This window comes from Centruroides sculpturatus, unplaced genomic scaffold (genome assembly GCF_000671375.1).
Source record: "Centruroides sculpturatus isolate CEXI.00-Female unplaced genomic scaffold, Cexi_2.0 scaffold478, whole genome shotgun sequence".
NCBI lineage: Eukaryota > Metazoa > Arthropoda > Arachnida > Scorpiones > Buthidae > Centruroides > Centruroides sculpturatus.
In genome coordinates, this window is record NW_019384994.1 from 365,553 (window position 1) to 390,342 (window position 24,790).

Sequence of the window (24,790 nt, forward strand, 5' to 3'; positions counted from 1 at the left end):
GTAGATATGTGAAGTAATCATTAGTGCTTTTAACTAATGAACATTGATCACACCCCATTGTAAGTTGGACAGGTCTGATATAGATCAAGGGTTGGCAAACTACGGTCCACGGGCCAAATCTGGCTTGCTGACTGTTTTCAATCCAGCCCACGGGAATGATATGAATTACTAACTTGAAAGTCCAGTATGATGAAATATTGCCTCGGAAAAAACAATTTCATTCTTCACTATACAAATTTTCACCATTCTATAATAAGTTCATTAAAAAGGTTATTATTAAATGATATTAAAAATATCACTTCCTAATAAAAAACTTTTTTTTTGTTTTTGCTTTATGAGTAGAAGTTCCTATTAAAAAAAATATACCTATTCGAGTTTGTAACCTGGCCTGTAGAACCTGATTTTTTTAAGATCTGGCTGGCCCTTTCCTAAAGTTTTCCAACCCCAATATAGATAATTATGTGAATGTTAACATTTTCAGTTTCCCATACAGCATTCTGTATATGAAATTTGACAAATATAACTTATCACCATGTTCAGGATGCCTTTGTCTAGTGTTCTTTAATCACTTCATTTTGTTATGTATTGCTCATTTGTTTTCCAATGTGGCTGTACTTTAAGTGGGCCTTATAATTATATAAGTGTTACTACAGAACAAATTTTACTTTTTCAGTGAGTAAAGTTCTATTTTATATATACTGACTTGAAATATTTAGAATCTAAGAAATTTTTAAATGATTGATTTGATTACATAGGCTGTTTTTTTTGTTTGTTTTTTTTTTTTTTGTTTTTTTTNTACTGACTTGAAATATTTAGAATCTAAGAAATTTTTAAATGATTGATTTGATTACATAGGCTGTTTTTTTTGTTTGTTTGTTTGTTTTTTTTTTTTTTTTTGTTTTTTTTCCAAACCCCAATGGTCGTAAAACTAAGACAAGTGTAAATAACAAAATGAATTTATTACCAAAAGTTAGATACAAACATGGTTACTTTTTGACATAATCACCATGAAGATTGAAGCATTTGTCATAGCTGCAGATGAGCTTTTCCATCCCCTTGTCATAGAATGTTACCGCCAATAACTTGAGATGGGCCCTAATGTTTTTTTGAAGATCATCATTAGTCTTGAACCTCTGCCCTCCTAGCCACTTTTCNTGACATAATCACCATGAAGATTGAAGCATTTGTCATAGCTGCAGATGAGCTTTTCCATCCCCTTGTCATAGAATGTTACCGCCAATAACTTGAGATGGGCCCTAATGTTTTTTTGAAGATCATCATTAGTCTTGAACCTCTGCCCTCCTAGCCACTTTTCCTGTTCAGGAAAGAGGTGGAAGTCACTCTGTGCTAAATTGGGGCTATATGCTGGGTGTTTAAAGGTGGCAAAGACTTTCACCTTTCGGACTTCCACCCAGCTTAAAACTTTTTAATGTTTGAAGACTTCCACCTCTTTCCTGAACTGAAAATGTGGTTAGCAGGGCAGAAGTTTGAGACTAATGAACTAATGACAATCTTCAAAACAACATTGTTAAGACCATCTCAACTCACTGGCGGCAACATTCTATAACAAAGGGATGGAAAAGCTCATCCACAGCTATGACAAATGCTTCAATCTTCACAGTGATTATGTTGAAAAGTAACCATGTTTGTACCTAACTTTTGGTAATAAATTTATTTTACTTACACTTGTCTTTGTTTTATGGACCATCGGCACTTGAAAAAAAAAACAGCCCTCATATTTTCAAATGTTAAATGTATGCTAACAATTATTAAAATTATGTCTAATGTATGTTATTAAGCAAGTGCTGATTTATAAAATGATTAAATTTGAATCTTAATGTTTTTATTTTTATATTTATAAATCTAATTAAAATAGTAATTTTTTTGTATTAGGTTTAATTTTATTTGAAATTTTATAAATAAAAAAATTTAAATTGATATAAATGATTCAAATTTTTATTACTATTTGTTTTTGACCAATTATCTTAAGTAAAAGCACAAGAATGTTGAAATACTACATATATCATAGCAATTATTGATAGTTGCATTGGTATGATGATCAAAATTTTCAGATTGCAATTGAAATTATAATTACTGATCTGTAATTTACCCAAAATATCAAACATTTGTACTTGACCAGTAATATTTAATATACACAATCATAAGTGTTTTGATTTATTAAATTATCTTTAAGATTGTTTATTTAAAAATAATCTGAGTTCACACTTAAGTTTTAGCACAAGACGATTAGGTTCATTACAAATATAATCACAATAAAGTTACAGGTCAAAATTATTAATTTTTATTGTTTATTTAAAAATAATTTGAGTTCACACTTAAGTTTTAGCACAAGACGATTAGGTTCATTACAAATATAATCACAATAAAGTTACAGGTCTATAGTGAAATTTTCTACTTTTTAAAAATTCTGTTTAATTTGTTTTTATTTGAATATTTTTTTTAATGCATTCATAAAACTAATATTAAAATAAAAAAGGGAAATGGCATTGCTTATGGTTAATTATGAGTTGTATTAATCGGAGTACGGAATAGAGTACGAAAAACGAAAATATCAAAATTAATTTTATCCTAATAAATTTGAGTATTTTTGAACACTGTTTACCCTTTAAAATTTCCACCGAATTTAGGAAGAAGCATAGTGTTTTCTGTAGTTTTAAAGACAAATTATTTAAAATCTTGGAAATAATATGCTTATTTTGATCATTTTATTTTCTTCCATACGTTCATCCGTACGAAATAACAATGGCTCATTTAAATGTTATGAGTTTACAAAAATGAAGAAACTGAAAGATGCTTAATGATTACAAATAAATTTATCGGTATTTCATTTTTTTCCCCCGAAATTGTTTCGATGAAAGATATCGGAATTTTCCACGAATTGTTTTTTTAAAAAGAAATTATATCTAATTTGTCAATTTATATAAAGTTATATTTATTCCAAAAGTTTTATAACATANCAAGTTTGAATTGAAGAATTTTCTGATTTGTATATTTTATGTACTTGCATATTTTAGTGTATAATTTTAGGAATAAAACTAGTGGCAGTAGTGTCAATTGAGATTTTCATCATGTCTAATGCCATCTTAATCCTTGATTTTAGTATATAAATCTTACATTTTAATATTTATGTAAAGTGCATAGTATATAAATTGTCTGTATTAAAAATAGTTGTCATTGATATATATTTTAAGCCCTTTATGAATTAATGTCTTTTATGAATTGTTATATCATGAAAGTGATTTTTATCCTTCTATGAGTTTTGTTATTCTCTAGAACTATAGCTTACATAGAACAATACAGCTTATATTTTTGTCATTAATTTCAAAAATTATTCAAACAAATATTTTTTAAAATGAGTAATATGTAGTTTATGCTGTATTGTTTTAGTAGGTAATATGGCATCACTGTTGCTCAATCAATAACTATTCTGATTATTAAAATCTGCTAATATAGTAAGTTCCCAAAGTATGCAATAGAAAAATCAATACACATTGTTCAAAATTACATGTACAGCATAGTTATGTTCTTTGGCTGCTAACGGTAATGTTTACATATCCCATATTGTTTGTGATATTATTTGAAAATTTATTGCAATGAACATCTTGAAGAAGGATAATTAAATTCTTTAACTATTATCTTGTGGGGTGTTGATTTTGGAGAAGGTTCATTTAGCCATTGATGGCTTGATACACCTTTCATAATCAACTTTTATTTGCAGTTCAGGTTTTTATATACAAACTGAAATTTTTGAACATATAACTGTTGAACTAAAGTTAAATTAACTCTGTATGCTTTTTGTCTGTTCAAATAGTTTTTGCTTCCTACTACTTGTTGTTGTTAGTTTGTCTCTATAGTTTTGAGATCCTTCCAAGAATTTTTCTTTTTAGATAAAGTTCATCAAAGTTTGTTCTGTTCTGGATAAGCTAGAATAAGCTAAAAATAAAATTTTTGCTCAAGTTACTTGTTATACAGAGAGTAACAAATGTGTGTGAAAAATTTGAGGGGTTGTAGAGGGGCTAATTTAGAGTTGAAAATTCTAGGGCCATTTTTTGATTTGAAGCATTCATTTTGAGTTATCTATATATATATAAAAATGGATGTGTGTGTCCCTATATTTCACTTTTCCACAAAAACTACACATCGCACATGAATGCTGTTTGTATGTGGTGGTAGCCCCAAGTCTCCATTCGTGCACTATGGTGGTTGCGTCTCGATAGCTATAAGGGTGCGGGAGATATGTGGTTGAAAGTGGTTTTCTATTTCGAATGTTATGTTCGAATTTAATTCGAACAATATTCGGATTTGAATTCGAACATTGGTTCGATTATAGAACAATTGTAAACGTTCCAGAAACGTTGAAAATAGTTCGTTTGACTGGACGTGAACAGGAGACGTTCAGAAATAGAATCAGGACCAGGTCTCTAATTAGTCTGGAAAGGGGGGGGCCTAATTCTTGCATTCTGTGAAAACGGATAAGATTGGCTATAATGTAATTATCTTAATCTTCACTATCGTTACTTTTTGCCCACAAATAAAAACCCAGCGAAGCGGGTCCTTGCAGCTAGTAAGTGATAAAAGCAAATGTGATGTTACTTCATGTTTAGTGAAATGCCATCTGATATATGAAAATATTTGTTGATAATTGCATGTTAGTTTGATATTCATTATTAATTATCTGCAGTTTTATTAGTCCCTCTACAACTCCTCAAATTTTTTACACACCTTTCTGTTACACCCTGTATATTGAAACTATTGATATTTATTAATACGGTGTATGCAGAATGCAACTTAATAATTTATCTTTAGTTTAAATGACATTTTGTTCCTATTACATAAAATTTAAAATTCAACCTTGCATAATAAGAGAACTTACTATAACTTAAATTTCAATTGTAAATTTTTTGTCACTAGAAACAAACCATAAAAGTACACCAGAAACTGGGTTATACTTTACTGTGGAAACTCCCTTCTTTGGTATTCACCCAGTAGAATGATGCAAGTTTGGAGAAGACTGAAAACATTTGTTTTAAGACCTACTTTGGTTCACATACTTGAAATATTTGGAACATCTAACATTTTGGTGTTCGAATGTATAAGGCACAGAAGAACTTATACGAAACTTAGAATTAAAACATCTAAAATTGATGTATCGTATTGTTTGTGTAGAAATTGTAAAATAGTTTTCATGATTACGTATCAAACAGGGCCTGCCTTGTGACATACACCTCTTTTTTAAAATTTATACTTTTTTTTTCTTCCTGTTCTAAAAATCTCTAGTACTTCCAGTACTTTGAGTTGGTCCATGTTTGTCATTGTCCATGTAGCCCATTGTAAATCAGGTTTAATTTCATCCCCCTGCATGTATCAAGAGGGCAATGGTTTGCCTGCCTTTTTTGGTTAATTGCTCTATAACAGATCCATGAGGTCCTTTAAAAAGCATTTACCTGAACAGAGTCGCTATAAATAAGGCAAGTAAACCACTTCGCTCTCGATATATTCAGGGGAGGATGAAATTAAACCTGATTTACAATGGACTACATTAATTAGAACAATGACAAACATGGGTCGACTCAAAGTACTGGAAATGCTAGATTTTTAAAGCGTGTAAAGGAAAATGTATAAATTTTAAAGAAGAGAGGTACATTTCACAAAAGTGGCAGGTCCTGTTTACGTCATTATGAAAACTGTTTCACAATTTCTGCACTTCTAAAATCATCCAATAGGATGTGTTAGTTTTTATTTTGAATTTTTGTATAAGCTCTTCTGTGCCTGACACATTTGAACACTAAAACTTAGACATTATATTTGTTTGAAATTTGTGATCTGAAGCGGGTCTTAGAAAAAGACCAAAAACATTTTTTTTTCTTTTTTGAACTTGCATCATTCTGCTGAATGAATACTGAGGTAGAGAGTTTCCAGTCTAGAAATAAACCAATAGAGAGAAACTTCTTAACATTCTTATCAGATTTTTCTGTTTGTTGTTTTGTATTGGAGTAGTTTTTCCTCCTCCTTTGAGTGATATGGTACGTTTAATGATCTTCTTTACTGAGATAATTAATTTTAATGTCTACAGTTAGTAGCAGTTAAGATATCAATTTATGTTGTAGTCATACTTAAATGGGAGTATTGATTTTTTCTGGGGAAATATTCTCTTTTATAGAAAGAATTTTTAAAATTTTATATACTTCAGTTCAAAAATGTNCTTTGTATTTAAAAGTTTTGTATACAGCTCAGTTTATATAACATGTCATATAAACTAAACAGTATATAGTATATAAAGGTTTGTCATAAATGTGTGTAAAACTATTCATTATAAAATATAAATGATTTAAATGTAAATTTTTATTAGACATTAGTAAGAATGTAAATGATCTATTTTAATATATTTTTGAGTTTTCATTTTAAATTATGAATAAGAGCAGTAGCAGTTTGATTGATTAGCGACATTACAATATTTATTTTTTAAGTTGGTATTTATTTTATGAATTATTAAAAATAAATCAAAATTGCTTTTGATTGTGTTTTTTATACATTACTGATAAAATATAAAGACGGAACATTGATACCTTTCTTTGTGATTTAATGATTTAAAAATATTTTCATGTTCCATTCATTTTGATGATGATAAATCAGTATATTTTAAATGAAAAGAAATAATTACAGATAATGATATGGAACTGTGCTAATTAATGCATGTTAATGAAAATTACTCATTTGTTTTGATTGTGAATCAAGTAATAATATAGTGAAATGAATGTTATAGAATAAAATGCTTAAGATAATAAATTTAACATTTTAAATATAACATCTCATTGCATTTTATTTCTTGTGTTTTTTCTATTAGTAAAGAAACTTGTTTTTCTGATTATTTTTTAAACCTATAACATGTGATTGTTAAAACTTATTTTTCCTAAGATTCAATAAATTTTTAAATTATAAGAATATTTTTTTTCTTCCTTTCTTTCATATACAATATTGGGAACATAAACAATAAAACTTAATTAATATGGAAATTAAAAATGATGAGAAAATATAGTGTTACATTTTAAAACATTTAACATATCATATTTCAGGGAACACACCATTGATGTTTGCATGTGCTGGTGGTCATGAAGAAGTGGTACAGGCATTACTTGAAGCAGGGGCCAATGTAGAAGATCATAATGAAAATGGCCATACACCTCTCATGGAGGCTGCCAGTGGTGGTCATGTTGGGGTGGCCAAACTCCTGGTGGAACATGGGGCCAGCATCAACACCCATTCGAATGAATTCAAAGAAAGTGCCCTCACTTTAGCATGCTACAAGGGTAGGCTTGCACCCCATCCTGATTCTGCTTCAACTGAAAGTGCTGGTAAATTGATGCTAGTAAATTAAGGAGATTTTGGGAATTCATATTGCCCATGTAACACACTGTGTGTGTATGGGTGAATTCTGGCCGACAGATTAGTTTTGCCATTAGGTATATAGTTACACCCTAAAATTGAATTGGATAAAACAGGAAGATATTTCTGTAGTGAGAAGGTCACAGCAATTTAAAGCTATAATTTATATACTGTATGTATGATAATTTCATAAAGAAATTCCTTATCACAAATTATGGCTGATTTATAACTTTTGTTGTGCAAATACTAATTAACATAAACTAACATTTGATTTCTGATGTTGAACTAATTCTTTATTAATAATGTCTTTATTTTTCTTGCATTATATCTTGCTTAATATATTAATTTTAAAGAAAGCATGAAAATAAGAAATGCTTCTTTCAAGTATATTGATTAAAAGTTGTGATTTAATGCTTAGGTTTCCTACAATAGAGATAGAAATAACCTATGAATTCTCATATTATGAGTCAGTAGAAATATCAAAAATATAGGCGCATATAATTTATTTACTTCAAAATATTTAAATTTTCTTAAATATTATAATTTATTCTGCCCATCTCCTGACGACTAAAATATGTATGTAAATGTACATATTTTATATTTCCTTTATCTACCTTTATTTTTCAGGCATTGATTATTAAGTACTTATCTTTTCAATAAATGTACTTTTTATATATAGACTGATGAAATATATAAACTTTAGATTAATTTAAAAATATATTGTGAAAATATATTAATTAACTGAAGCTAGCTAAAAATTTGTTCAGTACTTTATAATTAAACTACTTCTAGCTTATTTTAGGTGTTATTAACTAAAAAAAAAATTATTTCTTCAAATATATTTCTTATTGAATGTGCAATTGCATTATTAATAATGCTTTATTCCCCAAAAAATCCTTTTTTTAAATAGAATTGATAGAAAATGATAGTTATTAAGTAAAATAAGAATAATTTATGTATAATTTTAATTTAAATGAATTTGTAACTTTTAGATTTATAATTTTTTGACTAGTCAGCTTTACTGAGAAATTTTTATTTAGATAGATATTAAGATGATTAGTTTAAGCAGTTTTAGATTAGTTCAAAATTTGCTTTAATGTTAAAAAATGAGAGCACTTTTCCATTAAAATATTATGAGTATGCTTCTAAGTATTTAATAATAATTTTGAAAAATTATTATTTATGTAAACATCTGCATTTCAAAGGTCACTTAGAAATGGTGAGATTTTTATTGGAAGCTGGAGCAGATCAAGAACACAAGACGGACGAAATGCATACAGCTCTTATGGAGGCATCAATGGACGGACATGTAGAAGTTGCTCGCTTGTTGTTGGATTCTGGTGCACAAGTATGTATTTAATTTTTTGTGAATAAAATTTTTTATGAAATTAATTAATAACCAAATGCATAAAAATAATTTTTTAAATGCTACTTGTGCCATTATTCACAATGTGCACATATATAAAACAGAACATTTGATTGCAAAAAATAAGTTACTACATCCGAATCAATTGGAGACTGGGCTTGTTCAGATAACTTGTTTTTCTGATAAGCAATTATGTATGAAAAAATACATTAGCATATCTCATGTTGAAATTTTTCTCTGTTGCATGTCACTTTTAAGTCTAACGTAAACTTTTTAAAATAATCGTGGCTATTGTATCGTTAAAAATTGTTTTTATTTTTTACAAACAAAATAAATATATTGAAAAATCTAAAAACAAAAAAAAAATTTATACTTTAGAAGTTAATCTAGTGTCAAAAATGTTCGATTCACCATGACACACAGTCCTCAGAAAAACACACAAAAGTGCCAGTGCTGCCAGCTAAAACACACACACCAACAAAAAAAAATATTGGAGTAGCCCAAATATAGCCAAAGATTGAAGCGCCACAGCACTAATGAAAATTTAAATTTGCCGACTGGAATGCTTTTGGTTAACTGACGTTTCGGATAACTGGCTTTCGGAAAAATGACGCTCTACTGTATTTGGGAAGTTATTGTGACCAGAAACTGAGACAGAGTGGTGTGTTATCCTATGTGCAAAAAAGGGCAAATGCCTGTGGCCCCAAACCAATCTTTTATAACTTTGTTACTGTAGTAAGAATATCAAAATTTAAATTTTGGCTATATCCCCAACCCTAGATTATTGGTTTGGCAAAAGTGCAGGGTGCACTAACACTGTGCAAATTGTGCATTAAAAAATGAACAAGGATACCAGGGAATTCCCCCAAACAAAAATGCTAAATAGTTAAAATAAAAATTGCATATGGAGGCCCCAATTCAAATTTACCTGGAACCCCATGAAGCTATAATGTGCCACTGCTGAGACTGGAAATTAGTGGGACGGAATATTTGAGACTGGGTTAATTGCAAGTATAAGTGGTTTTTGTGGTTCTCCTTAATTTCTATGTGAGCTTGCTTTTATTTTTTTGGATTAGATTGATGGAATAAGGCAACACATCAACTGTGCAATCTTTCAAGGAAGAAACTAGCCAGTTTAGATGTTAGACATGTGGTGAAACCCCCAACAATATTTGAGCAGGTACAAATCCATGAACTTCGGTATTCAGGAGTTTTATTCACTTGCTTTATTTTATTTTTTTGTTTAGTCAGTATCAATAGTTAATGATCTCTTCCCAGGCATTTTTGGCATAACAAAAGTAAAATTTAAATCAAAAATACTTTGTAATTTTTGTTATTTGATGATAAAAGTGAAGTTCTGAATCTTCCAAAGCTGGTTATAGACTATTAAATAACACCACTAAAACACTTATAGTTTAATTTAAATACATTATGATATTTGCTGGTATAGTTTGAATGTTTTAGTGGTGTTATCTGATAAAAGTGAATCATTTTGTATTGAATGAATGCACATGTGTATTTATAACCATTAAATGTAGAAAGTGACAATGCTACAAAATCATTTCAAGAATTTTATGAATTTTCTATATTTAACTTGTTAATTTTTTATTATGGCTATGAGTTTATTAATGAAAATGTCACCTATATTGGCATTAAAAGTAAATTTAAAGTTTGTACACAATAATATATTCTTACAAACAGAATATAGTGGTACCTCATAATTTGAGTGTCTCTAACTTTAAATGTTTCTAATTTAGCATTCAAACTCTGGAAGATTTGATTCAGAGTTCAAACTGCACACAGTGAAAAAAATACACTCAATGCATAAACATCATCTGTTGTACACTCAAGTTGTCTTTTATTCTCACTGTGAAAGCATTTCTTGCATTAGGCTCATGTGTTTTCGGTGCTTAAAAATTTGAGTTAAAAATTTATCTTATATGGCCTATATATATCTCTGTACATATGTAAAATTTTAGAAGTTAAATTTGAAAATGCAATGTCTGGCTTACTGCTTGAGCAACATTTGCAAGTAACTAGTTTCTTTTTATCTACAGTTTGTTATATTCTCTCACTCTTTAGTAATGACCTGCTCATGGCACCAACATATTATAACTCTTGTCCAAATCTTCTACCTAACACGGATGCTGTATATGCCAGGTGTGTTTTGTCCTCTCTCTGTATTTTCAACCCTGTTAAGAACCCCATGTTTTCTCCTTGCAGTTTTTCAGCAAGGAGAAAACATGGGGTTCTTTCAATATGCCATTTTAGCTGGTAATTTATATCTATAAAATATAAAGCATATTTTGGAAAAAGTTTGAATGGTGTGATTTTTTTATGAAAGTTCCAGCTTACATATTGGAAACATTTCCTATATCTTCCTAAGCTTCATATATTTTATTATCTTGATACATCTGTTATTATCTTTAACTTGTGTATTCTTTTGTTCTTTATCAACTATCTAACTACTTAGGATATCCATGCTGTACTGCCAGTTGTTTAAAGTATCTTAATTCCCTCTGTGTATCTAAAATATTGGTGCAGTGTAATGCACCCTTCTAATAAGTCCTAAAAGCAGATATTTTGAAAGTGTGGATCTTTGAGTATGCTGTAAAGAAAGACTGACATTCTGGTTTTCTATAAATACTTGTGTTAATGTGTGTGTTATTTAGGGTAATATGAAAGTTTAAAAAATTTGCCCTTTCTGATCTAGTTTTAGGAGTTCAAAGCTATTTTTGTTCATAACTTCAGACAAACTCTGCCACGTTGGGTATATTTTGCCATATTATCAGGAGGTACATAGATGATATTTCCAGATATTCCTTTACAATATAAAATCTGTTAGGATTGTTTGCTACAGGTGCCTTATGACTAATTCACGCAATTCCCCAAGAGGGGTTTCCTTATTCTAAAGCTAGATTTGATCTTTATACTTAAAACGGATGAATAGCATAACTTATGTGCCAATTGTAGTATATGTTGGTGGTAGAGAGCCTATTTTCTACATTCTCAAGCAGACTTCTTAAGTAATAAAAGCACATTTGTATTAAAATAAAAGGATATGATGAAGCAAAATCAAGTACCGAGATGTACTCCTGTTCATTTAAAGCTACACGTCTCCTAGCTAAAGTATGTAAGTATATATTTATAATCATGCATATGTGCTGACAGGAAATTATGCAATGTCTTCTCCAAAGGTCTTATGGGAACCTACATTTATCTACTGTAGATCTGCTTTTAATTATTTTATTTTTGTTTACAAACTGTTTGGTATTGTGGATTATTTGATTTTATAAACTGTTTTTTGTGTTGATTCTGAGACAAAAGAAAGCTAATTCAGCAATTGTATATGCTGCTGTTATGTAATAAAAATACAGTAGAGTGTCAATTATCGGAATGCTGATCAATCAAAAGCATTCCAGTCAGACTGTGTTGTGCTGAATCGAATGTTTTTGATACTAGATTAACTTCTAAAGTATAATTTCTTTTGTTTTTATATTTTTCAATATATTTAGTTTGTTTGTACAAAATAAAGAAATAATTTTTAACGATACAATAGCCATGATTATTATTATAAAAATTATCATTAGTCTTAACATCGACAAAAATTCAACACAAAGCGACATGTAACGGAGAAAAATTTAAACATGGGGTATACTAATATACTATATTAATAATGTATTTTTTCATACATAATCTGTTATCTGAAAAATAAATTATCCGAACAATCCCAGTCCCCAATTGATTCAGATAATTGACGCTCTACAGTACTTAGTTTGTCTATGTATATATTATAACTTAAAACATTTTTTTATTTTATTTAAATTTGAAATTGTATAAAATATTAAGTTTTTTTTTCTTTTTAATTAATTTTGTTGAGTTAACTCTATCTCCTGGAAATTAGTTTAAAATTTTTTTTTAATTTTAGGTAAATATGCCAGCTGATAGTTTTGAATCTCCATTGACACTTGCAGCTTGTGGAGGACATGTTGAATTAGCTATGTTACTTCTTGAACGTGGTGCTAATATTGAAGAAGTAAATGATGAAGGATACACTCCTCTTATGGAAGCTGCCAGGGAAGGACATGAAGAAATGGTTGCTCTGTTACTTAGTCAAGGTAAAATATCAAATATAATCTAATAACTTTGTCTATAACATTTTATATGAAATAATAATGTACACTGCAGAAGATACTTTTTCTTAGGAATCTTTGAATTTTGACTCATTAAAGATTAAGTAAATTTTTGAATGTTAATGCTAAACTATTTAATCCAGCTGTTTGATTTAACATGTATAATTTGGTATATGATTTGTATCTGTAAATTAAGTTATTTTGAAATAGTTTTGTTATATATAAAATATCAACTAGAAAACAAAATTGTTAGAAATAGAATATCTAAAAATATGGCATGATTCAATTCAAATGAAAATGGTTATGTAATAATTTCATTAAATGCATTAAATTATATGTAATAAGAAACAAACTATTTTTTATTAAAAGGCTTATGACAATTTTTATAACGTTTATTATTTGTTGTATACATATGATAATTTGTAGTACATACTCTTTGTTTCTGAAACTTAATTTTTCTTGTGATATTCTTCTTATAATCTAGGTAAACTGTTCATAGTATGTTGAATTTTCATTTGAGTATTTTTGCAGATAATCCAGAAGAATAATAACACTTCAATTATTATTGTAGTTGATATTTAATTTTATAGTTTAAATTTATTAAAATTTTTAACATATAAAATAGTATAAAACTAATAATTTAATTGTTTTCTTAGACATGACTAGAAAATTATAATTAAAAAAAAAAAACTTTTTTTGTTTTAGAATTGGCAGTACTATAATAAATTTCCTCTAATAAATCATACAGAATTCATTAGAAATTCATAACATTTGTAAATGATACTATTCTCAGCATAAATTTTTTAAAATTTTAAACATCCATTCACATACATATAGTCAGCAAGCATATATATTTTCAATCATTTCCCCCTGGATCTGGATGTGTTATATGATGATTTTGCTGCAATTAAATTATCATATTAAATATTGGGTTGTTCAGAAAGTAATTTCTTTTTTTTACCACTAGACAGATTAGTCATATTTTTCCCGCCATTTTCATTCTAAACCATATTGTCATTATATATTTTGACAGCTAGCATTTAAGGCTTATTTGTAAAATATTTTGTTTGATTTTGTGCAATTGTTTATTTTTTGTGTCCCATCAAATATGGAAGATCGAAAGCAGCATTTTCGGCATATTTTGCTCTCTTATTACCAAAAAGGTAAGAATGCTGTTCAAGCGAGAAAAAAAATTGTGTGACGTGTATGGAGAAGATGTATTGACAGAAAGACAGTGCCAAAACTCGTTTACAAAATTTCATTCTGGCAATTTCAATATTGAAGATGCACCATGTTCTGGATGGCCAGTTGAAGCCAATGAAAACAAAATAAAGGTACTGATTGAAGCAAACTGCCAAATAACACGTGAAATCACTAAGATTAAATTTGTCAAATTGAACCGTTTATGATTACTTGAAACAAATTGGTTTCATTTCAAAGCTCGATATATGAGTTCCACATGTTCTTAAAGAGAGATGCTCTCTTTGGTGGGAGTTTAAGGAAATTTTTTTATTTGAGCTTTTACCAGACAATTTAACAATTGATTCGAAAGTGTACTGCCATCGAGTAAACAAATTGAGTATCATCATCAAACAGAAAAGGCGGCCAGAATTGATCAACAAAACAGGTGTAGTGTTTTACCACATAATGTCAAATTTCACACAAGTTTGGTTACTTGTCAGAAACTGTTATAACTTAGGTGGGACATGCTATTATACCAATCATATTCACCAAATCGAGCACACTCAGATTATTATTTGTTCTGGTCTATACAAATTTTTTTAAACTGTAAGACATTTTCTTGAAATGACAACGTCAAAAATCACTTGGATCAATTTTTTTGTAAGCAATGATCAAAACTTTTATGAATATGAAATCATGCTACTAACAGAAATGATGACAACAGGTATTTGGCCAAAATGGTCAATATATAATTCAATAAAATATTTATTTATTATAAAAATATTGTTTTTTTTCATGGAAAAAAATGAAATTACTTTCTGAACAACCCAATAGATCATTTTTATGCAGTTATGGTTAATTCTTACTTGAAATTTCATAAAAATGCATAAAATAAATTTAACACTACTAAAAACTTTGCATTACTTTACTTCAAAATCAGATTAAATAATTAGGATGTGTTTTCTTTGAATTTTTTTTCCTCCCCACAGATAGATCAATTCACAAATAATCTGAAACTAGTTGAAAAGATAATTTATAATTTAATAAGTTAGCCATGTTTAATAAATCATCTGTCAAACTTTTTTCTATGCAATTATTTTAATTTCTAATGATTTCTCTCCAATCTTTTGAGATACTATCTATTATAACAGATATAAAATTGAGATTATATAGGAAAAATTTGAGAGAAATGACAGAAAATAAATATGATGCACATTTGGAAAGCAAGTTTCAGTGATGTATAGTGTGTTGAGGCAATGTCGGTCAAATCTTTGTCAATATATTGTTGCCTCATTTCAGAATGTAATGAAATGTTAGATATATTCAGTTTTCTTTATATAATTTTCTTTTAAATATCTCATATACATATATATGTTTTTTGCATTTATCAGACATTCATAATTACATTAGAAAATGAGCTATAAAATATTTTCACTGACAACAAAGTATTTTAGGAAATGTTAAATTTTTTTAATATTGTAACTTAAAAATAACAAATAATTTATTAAATGTTTTATTGATGTAATTATGCACCTAATTCTATGTATGTGTACATGTTGATTTAATAAGTAATTATTGCAGAAAATAATAATTTCCTTTATAGTTTTATAGATTTTTATGTTATTTGCATAAGATATTTCAATTGAATATAGATTTTCTTGAAAAATATATCAAATTATACATTTCTAAAATTTCTCAATTATGTGGATATATAAGTTATAGATGTTAAACTGCAGGATTATAAAAATATCAAAAAACAGAATATTTCTGATTGAAATAATTTATAATAATAATAATGTTGCAAAACTCAAATTGATATTAAACTTAATTTTTAGAAAAAGATTAAATATAGTATATTGCTAAATTTAAATGAATTGTGATCATCTCTTATTTTCAAATGTTTTTTGGAAATTTTAAAAATTGATTTGAGTAAGTTGAAGTTCTATTGTAATTACAAACTTCCAAAATTATTTTCTGTGGCAATCCAAATTTAAGTAATTTATATATAGTAAAGTAAACTGAGTTTTGAATTGAAACAGTGAATGTTACAAACACACAAATTTTGTAATTTTATAGTTTAAATAAAATTGCAACTACAGTAGAACCTCCATTATCCGGACCTCCATTATCCGGATTTTCGATTATCCGGATTGTTCAAAATAAACAAAAATTTTACGAATTTGCTGATTTGCACTTGGCGAATTACGACACTGTTTATGTACGTGATGGAATGCATAACATTTTTTGGAATGCATAACACCCGGCACAGTGGCCGTAAACTCTTAAATATATTTTACGTAGTAANTTTTAGATTAGTTCAAAATTTGCTTTAATGTTAAAAAATGAGAGCACTTTTCCATTAAAATATTATGAGTATGCTTCTAAGTATTTAATAATAATTTTGAAAAATTATTATTTATGTAAACATCTGCATTTCAAAGGTCACTTAGAAATGGTGAGATTTTTATTGGAAGCTGGAGCAGATCAAGAACACAAGACGGACGAAATGCATACAGCTCTTATGGAGGCATCAATGGACGGACATGTAGAAGTTGCTCGCTTGTTGTTGGATTCTGGTGCACAAGTATGTATTTAATTTTTTGTGAATAAAATTTTTTATGAAATTAATTAATAACCAAATGCATAAAAATAATTTTTTAAATGCTACTTGTGCCATTATTCACAATGTGCACATATATAAAACAGAACATTTGATTGCAAAAAATAAGTTACTACATCCGAATCAATTGGAGACTGGGCTTGTTCAGATAACTTGTTTTTCTGATAAGCAATTATGTATGAAAAAATACATTAGCATATCTCATGTTGAAATTTTTCTCTGTTGCATGTCACTTTTAAGTCTAACGTAAACTTTTTAAAATAATCGTGGCTATTGTATCGTTAAAAATTGTTTTTATTTTTTACAAACAAAATAAATATATTGAAAAATCTAAAAACAAAAAAAAAATTTATACTTTAGAAGTTAATCTAGTGTCAAAAATGTTCGATTCACCATGACACACAGTCCTCAGAAAAACACACAAAAGTGCCAGTGCTGCCAGCTAAAACACACACACCAACAAAAAAAAATATTGGAGTAGCCCAAATATAGCCAAAGATTGAAGCGCCACAGCACTAATGAAAATTTAAATTTGCCGACTGGAATGCTTTTGGTTAACTGACGTTTCGGATAACTGGCTTTCGGAAAAATGACGCTCTACTGTATTTGGGAAGTTATTGTGACCAGAAACTGAGACAGAGTGGTGTGTTATCCTATGTGCAAAAAAGGGCAAATGCCTGTGGCCCCAAACCAATCTTTTATAACTTTGTTACTGTAGTAAGAATATCAAAATTTAAATTTTGGCTATATCCCCAACCCTAGATTATTGGTTTGGCAAAAGTGCAGGGTGCACTAACACTGTGCAAATTGTGCATTAAAAAATGAACAAGGATACCAGGGAATTCCCCCAAACAAAAATGCTAAATAGTTAAAATAAAAATTGCATATGGAGGCCCCAATTCAAATTTACCTGGAACCCCATGAAGCTATAATGTGCCACTGCTGAGACTGGAAATTAGTGGGACGGAATATTTGAGACTGGGTTAATTGCAAGTATAAGTGGTTTTTGTGGTTCTCCTTAATTTCTATGTGAGCTTGCTTTTATTTTTTTGGATTAGATTGATGGAATAAGGCAACACATCAACTGTGCAATCTTTCAAGGAAGAAACTAGCCAGTTTAGATGTTAGACATGTGGTGAAACCCCCAACAATATTTGAGCAGGTACAAATCCATGAACTTCGGTATTCAGGAGTTTTATTCACTTGCTTTATTTTATTTTTTTGTTTAGTCAGTATCAATAGTTAATGATCTCTTCCCAGGCATTTTTGGCATAACAAAAGTAAAATTTAAATCAAAAATACTTTGTAATTTTTGTTATTTGATGATAAAAGTGAAGTTCTGAATCTTCCAAAGCTGGTTATAGACTATTAAATAACACCACTAAAACACTTATAGTTTAATTTAAATACATTATGATATTTGCTGGTATAGTTTGAATGTTTTAGTGGTGTTATCTGATAAAAGTGAATCATTTTGTATTGAATGAATGCACATGTGTATTTATAACCATTAAATGTAGAAAGTGACAATGCTACAAAATCATTTCAAGAATTTTATGAATTTTCTATATTTAACTTGTTAATTTTTTATTATGGCTATGAGTTTATTAATGAAAATGTCACCTATATTGGCATTAAAAGTAAATTTAAAGTTTGTACACAATAATATATTCTTACAAACAGAATATAGTGGTACCTCATAATTTGAGTGTCTCTAACTTTAAATGTTTCTAATTTAGCATTCAAACTCTGGAAGATTTGATTCAGAGTTCAAACTGCACACAGTGAAAAAAATACACTCAATGCATAAACATCATCTGTTGTACACTCAAGTTGTCTTTTATTCTCACTGTGAAAGCATTTCTTGCATTAGGCTCATGTGTTTTCGGTGCTTAAAAATTTGAGTTAAAAATTTATCTTATATGGCCTATATATATCTCTGTACATATGTAAAATTTTAGAAGTTAAATTTGAAAATGCAATGTCTGGCTTACTGCTTGAGCAACATTTGCAAGTAACTAGTTTCTTTTTATCTACAGTTTGTTATATTCTCTCACTCTTTAGTAATGACCTGCTCATGGCACCAACATATTATAACTCTTGTCCAAATCTTCTACCTAACACGGATGCTGTATATGCCAGGTGTGTTTTGTCCTCTCTCTGTATTTTCAACCCTGTTAAGAACCCCATGTTTTCTCCTTGCAGTTTTTCAGCAAGGAGAAAACATGGGGTTCTTTCAATATGCCATTTTAGCTGGTAATTTATATCTATAAAATATAAAGCATATTTTGGAAAAAGTTTGAATGGTGTGATTTTTTTATGAAAGTTCCAGCTTACATATTGGAAACATTTCCTATATCTTCCTAAGCTTCATATATTTTATTATCTTGATACATCTGTTATTATCTTTAACTTGTGTATTCTTTTGTTCTTTATCAACTATCTAACTACTTAGGATATCCATGCTGTACTGCCAGTTGTTTAAAGTATCTTAATTCCCTCTGTGTATCTAAAATATTGGTGCAGTGTAATGCACCCTTCTAATAAGTCCTAAAAGCAGATATTTTGAAAGTGTGGATCTTTGAGTATGCTGTAAAGAAAGACTGACATTCTGGTTTTCTATAAATACTTGTGTTAATGTGTGTGTTATTTAGGGTAATATGAAAGTTTAAAAAATTTGCCCTTTCTGATCTAGTTTTAGGAGTTCAAAGCTATTTTTGTTCATAACTTCAGACAAACTCTGCCACGTTGGGTATATTTTGCCATATTATCAGGAGGTACATAGATGATATTTCCAGATATTCCTTTACAATATAAAATCTGTTAGGATTGTTTGCTACAGGTGCCTTATGACTAATTCACGCAATTCCCCAAGAGGGGTTTCCTTATTCTAAAGCTAGATTTGATCTTTATACTTAAAACGGATGAATAGCATAACTTATGTGCCAATTGTAGTATATGTTGGTGGTAGAGAGCCTATTTTCTACATTCTCAAGCAGACTTCTTAAGTAATAAAAGCACATTTGTATTAAAATAAAAGGATATGATGAAGCAAAATCAAGTACCGAGATGTACTCCTGTTCATTTAAAGCTACACGTCTCCTAGCTAAAGTATGTAAGTATATATTTATAATCATGCATATGTGCTGACAGGAAATTATGCAATGTCTTCTCCAAAGGTCTTATGGGAACCTACATTTATCTACTGTAGATCTGCTTTTAATTATTTTATTTTTGTTTACAAACTGTTTGGTATTGTGGATTATTTGATTTTATAAACTGTTTTTTGTGTTGATTCTGAGACAAAAGAAAGCTAATTCAGCAATTGTATATGCTGCTGTTATGTAATAAAAATACAGTAGAGTGTCAATTATCGGAATGCTGATCAATCAAAAGCATTCCAGTCAGACTGTGTTGTGCTGAATCGAATGTTTTTGATACTAGATTAACTTCTAAAGTATAATTTCTTTTGTTTTTATATTTTTCAATATATTTAGTTTGTTTGTACAAAATAAAGAAATAATTTTTAACGATACAATAGCCATGATTATTATTATAAAAATTATCATTAGTCTTAACATCGACAAAAATTCAACACAAAGCGACATGTAACGGAGAAAAATTTAAACATGGGGTATACTAATATACTATATTAATAATGTATTTTTTCATACATAATCTGTTATCTGAAAAATAAATTATCCGAACAATCCCAGTCCCCAATTGATTCAGATAATTGACGCTCTACAGTACTTAGTTTGTCTATGTATATATTATAACTTAAAACATTTTTTTATTTTATTTAAATTTGAAATTGTATAAAATATTAAGTTTTTTTTTCTTTTTAATTAATTTTGTTGAGTTAACTCTATCTCCTGGAAATTAGTTTAAAATTTTTTTTTAATTTTAGGTAAATATGCCAGCTGATAGTTTTGAATCTCCATTGACACTTGCAGCTTGTGGAGGACATGTTGAATTAGCTATGTTACTTCTTGAACGTGGTGCTAATATTGAAGAAGTAAATGATGAAGGATACACTCCTCTTATGGAAGCTGCCAGGGAAGGACATGAAGAAATGGTTGCTCTGTTACTTAGTCAAGGTAAAATATCAAATATAATCTAATAACTTTGTCTATAACATTTTATATGAAATAATAATGTACACTGCAGAAGATACTTTTTCTTAGGAATCTTTGAATTTTGACTCATTAAAGATTAAGTAAATTTTTGAATGTTAATGCTAAACTATTTAATCCAGCTGTTTGATTTAACATGTATAATTTGGTATATGATTTGTATCTGTAAATTAAGTTATTTTGAAATAGTTTTGTTATATATAAAATATCAACTAGAAAACAAAATTGTTAGAAATAGAATATCTAAAAATATGGCATGATTCAATTCAAATGAAAATGGTTATGTAATAATTTCATTAAATGCATTAAATTATATGTAATAAGAAACAAACTATTTTTTATTAAAAGGCTTATGACAATTTTTATAACGTTTATTATTTGTTGTATACATATGATAATTTGTAGTACATACTCTTTGTTTCTGAAACTTAATTTTTCTTGTGATATTCTTCTTATAATCTAGGTAAACTGTTCATAGTATGTTGAATTTTCATTTGAGTATTTTTGCAGATAATCCAGAAGAATAATAACACTTCAATTATTATTGTAGTTGATATTTAATTTTATAGTTTAAATTTATTAAAATTTTTAACATATAAAATAGTATAAAACTAATAATTTAATTGTTTTCTTAGACATGACTAGAAAATTATAATTAAAAAAAAAAAACTTTTTTTGTTTTAGAATTGGCAGTACTATAATAAATTTCCTCTAATAAATCATACAGAATTCATTAGAAATTCATAACATTTGTAAATGATACTATTCTCAGCATAAATTTTTTAAAATTTTAAACATCCATTCACATACATATAGTCAGCAAGCATATATATTTTCAATCATTTCCCCCTGGATCTGGATGTGTTATATGATGATTTTGCTGCAATTAAATTATCATATTAAATATTGGGTTGTTCAGAAAGTAATTTCTTTTTTTTACCACTAGACAGATTAGTCATATTTTTCCCGCCATTTTCATTCTAAACCATATTGTCATTATATATTTTGACAGCTAGCATTTAAGGCTTATTTGTAAAATATTTTGTTTGATTTTGTGCAATTGTTTATTTTTTGTGTCCCATCAAATATGGAAGATCGAAAGCAGCATTTTCGGCATATTTTGCTCTCTTATTACCAAAAAGGTAAGAATGCTGTTCAAGCGAGAAAAAAAATTGTGTGACGTGTATGGAGAAGATGTATTGACAGAAAGACAGTGCCAAAACTCGTTTACAAAATTTCATTCTGGCAATTTCAATATTGAAGATGCACCATGTTCTGGATGGCCAGTTGAAGCCAATGAAAACAAAATAAAGGTACTGATTGAAGCAAACTGCCAAATAACACGTGAAATCACTAAGATTAAATTTGTCAAATTGAACCGTTTATGATTACTTGAAACAAATTGGTTTCATTTCAAAGCTCGATATATGAGTTCCACATGTTCTTAAAGAGAGATGCTCTCTTTGGTGGGAGTTTAAGGAAATTTTTTTATTTGAGCTTTTACCAGACAATTTAACAATTGATTCGAAAGTGTACTGCCATCGAGTAAACAAATTGAGTATCATCATCAAACAGAAAAGGCGGCCAGAATTGATCAACAAAACAGGTGTAGTGTTTTACCACATAATGTCAAATTTCACACAAGTTTGGTTACTTGTCAGAAACTGTTATAACTTAGGTGGGACATGCTATTATACCAATCATATTCACCAAATCGAGCACACTCAGATTATTATTTGTTCTGGTCTATACAAATTTTTTTAAACTGTAAGACATTTTCTTGAAATGACAACGTCAAAAATCACTTGGATCAATTTTTTTGTAAGCAATGATCAAAACTTTTATGAATATGAAATCATGCTACTAACAGAAATGATGACAACAGGTATTTGGCCAAAATGGTCAATATATAATTCAATAAAATATTTATTTATTATAAAAATATTGTTTTTTTTCATGGAAAAAAATGAAATTACTTTCTGAACAACCCAATATATTACAGTAATACCTTGATTTACGCAAACCGAGTTACGCGATTTTAAAATCTCGTAGATTCGTCTTTTGAGCACCACGCAACTCTTGATTATTCACTTCCCCCTACACTATTGTTCAGCTTACATGTTCGGATGTGTCGCGCGGAATAGACCCATAGCTACAATTTATTTTGTGTTATTTATTTCTGTGTTTGTTATATCTATGGAGACTTGACTCTACTATGTCATCCAAACGAAGTAGAACTGATTATTCTGCATCAAAGAAGAAAAGAAAAACTATCTTTGGAATGTAAAGTTGAACATTATTAGAGACTTTGATACAAAAATGAAAATTTGTGAATTGGCAAAGAAAAAATTCTGGAACCTGTGAAAAATGCTCCATCTTTAAATTCAAGCATAATTCATAAATGTCATGGATTATCGCTGAGATGGAAACAATGTTAAAATTATAAATCAAGTAAATGTGAAAAATTGTATAACATAATTTGTTATACATATGTATTATCTAAGATTTTATTAAACATTTTTTTCTAAATTATTGTTTTTTTTAGCTCTGGCCCCAATTAGAAATTATTTGTATGCGTTTAAATGCGAAATTATACCCCAACTTATGCAGTTATTGCTCGATCCCACCTATCACGTAAGTTCAGGGTATTACTATATAAAAACAGAACTACTTTTTTTTTTACAAAAACAATTGTCTGTATTACTACCTAATATTGAAAATTGCAAGCTGTAAATCAAGTGTCTGTATTAAGTACTAATACAGATCTGTATTGGNCATAAAAATGCAGTTTCAACTGCTTTTTATTTTATAAAATCCGTCTTCTTGCGCCACCAGAGGGCCTTTTAAACAATAGGTAGTCTGTTAGCGTTGGTCAGTAGTAGTCCTAATGCAATACGAACGTTTGTTTCTTGAAAATTTGATCACGATTTAAATACAGTATTTACTTTTAATATTACCGATATGCCATCGAAAATAAAACGTGTTGTATTATCATTAAAAGACAAATTAAAGTATTTGTTTTGATTATCCGGATTTTTCCTTATCCGGACTACCTTCATCCCCAATTAGTCCGGATAATCGAGGTTCTACTGTATTTTAATAATTTCCAATTGACTGATTTAAAACTTGTTAATATTTTTTATTGTAAATTTCAGGTGCTGATATTAATGCACAAACAGAAGAAACTCAAGAAACAGCCTTAACTCTTGCCTGCTGTGGAGGATTTTTAGAAGTGGCTGACTTTTTGATAAAAGCTGGTGCAGATATAGAACTTGGTGCCAGCACACCTCTAATGGAGGCAGCCCAGGAAGGACATTTGGAACTTGTTCGGTTTCTCATCTCTTCTGGTAAATATAGTTTGAATTAACATTTAGAGTTTGGTCTTTAGCTGTAAAATTTTCAGCAGAATTTACAAACTAGTAAAATGTTCAATGTGTATATTCAATTATTATTATGTTTAACTGAAATGATGTATAATTTAGTTTTGACTGATCTATAATTGTATGTGTGTTTATGTTGATAAAATATTAATATTTTAGCATGAATTTCCTTATGTTAAAGTATCAATAATTTGTTCTGTACTTTGAGTCAACATTTGTATATTCTCAGTTTAGTAATTTTACTATCCTGGCTGTAATGCATGTAATACAGGAAAGTATTGGAGTATGAAAGAAATAATTAATGTTTTGTGCCAGATTCTTATCAGATAAGTTTAATAGCGCACCATTTAAATTTAACACATATGCACCAATTAGTACAAATTAACATTAAACGTTTAAAAATAACACATACACTTCAATTAGAACATATTAACATTAATGTTAAAATTTATATTGTCATTCTAGAATTTTTTTTTCCTGAAGAAGACATTCTATACATGTCAAAAGTTCTTGCAAGATATTTTGTTTTTATTTTGTTTTTTGCTCATCAAAGCCTTATTAACATCAAT

The 24,790-nt window shown here is 28.6% G+C and overlaps 2 protein-coding genes across 3 annotated transcripts in view; both read left to right on the forward strand.

Annotated features, from left to right (window-relative positions):
• Positions 1 to 12,944, forward strand: part of LOC111633084 (ankyrin repeat domain-containing protein 17-like) — a 40,418-nt gene extending 27,474 nt beyond the window's left edge. The window contains exons 2-4 of one of the 2 annotated variants that reach the window (XM_023377612.1): positions 7,095 to 7,373; positions 8,610 to 8,752; positions 12,699 to 12,944. In XM_023377612.1, coding sequence (XP_023233380.1) covers positions 7,095 to 7,373; positions 8,610 to 8,752; positions 12,699 to 12,911 — 635 coding nt within the window. In that variant the 3' untranslated portion in view covers positions 12,912 to 12,944. The remainder of the gene's footprint in view (positions 1 to 7,094; positions 7,374 to 8,609; positions 8,753 to 12,698) is intronic. The other variant, XM_023377613.1, reaches the window with a different exon arrangement.
• A 3,531-nt stretch (positions 12,945 to 16,475) lies between these two features.
• Positions 16,476 to 24,790, forward strand: part of LOC111633081 (ankyrin repeat and KH domain-containing protein 1-like) — a 30,945-nt gene continuing 22,630 nt past the window's right edge. Inside the window, exons 1-3 of the mRNA XM_023377610.1 lie at positions 16,476 to 16,669; positions 20,616 to 20,805; positions 23,997 to 24,188. Coding sequence (XP_023233378.1) covers positions 16,538 to 16,669; positions 20,616 to 20,805; positions 23,997 to 24,188 — 514 coding nt within the window. The 5' untranslated portion in view covers positions 16,476 to 16,537. The remainder of the gene's footprint in view (positions 16,670 to 20,615; positions 20,806 to 23,996; positions 24,189 to 24,790) is intronic.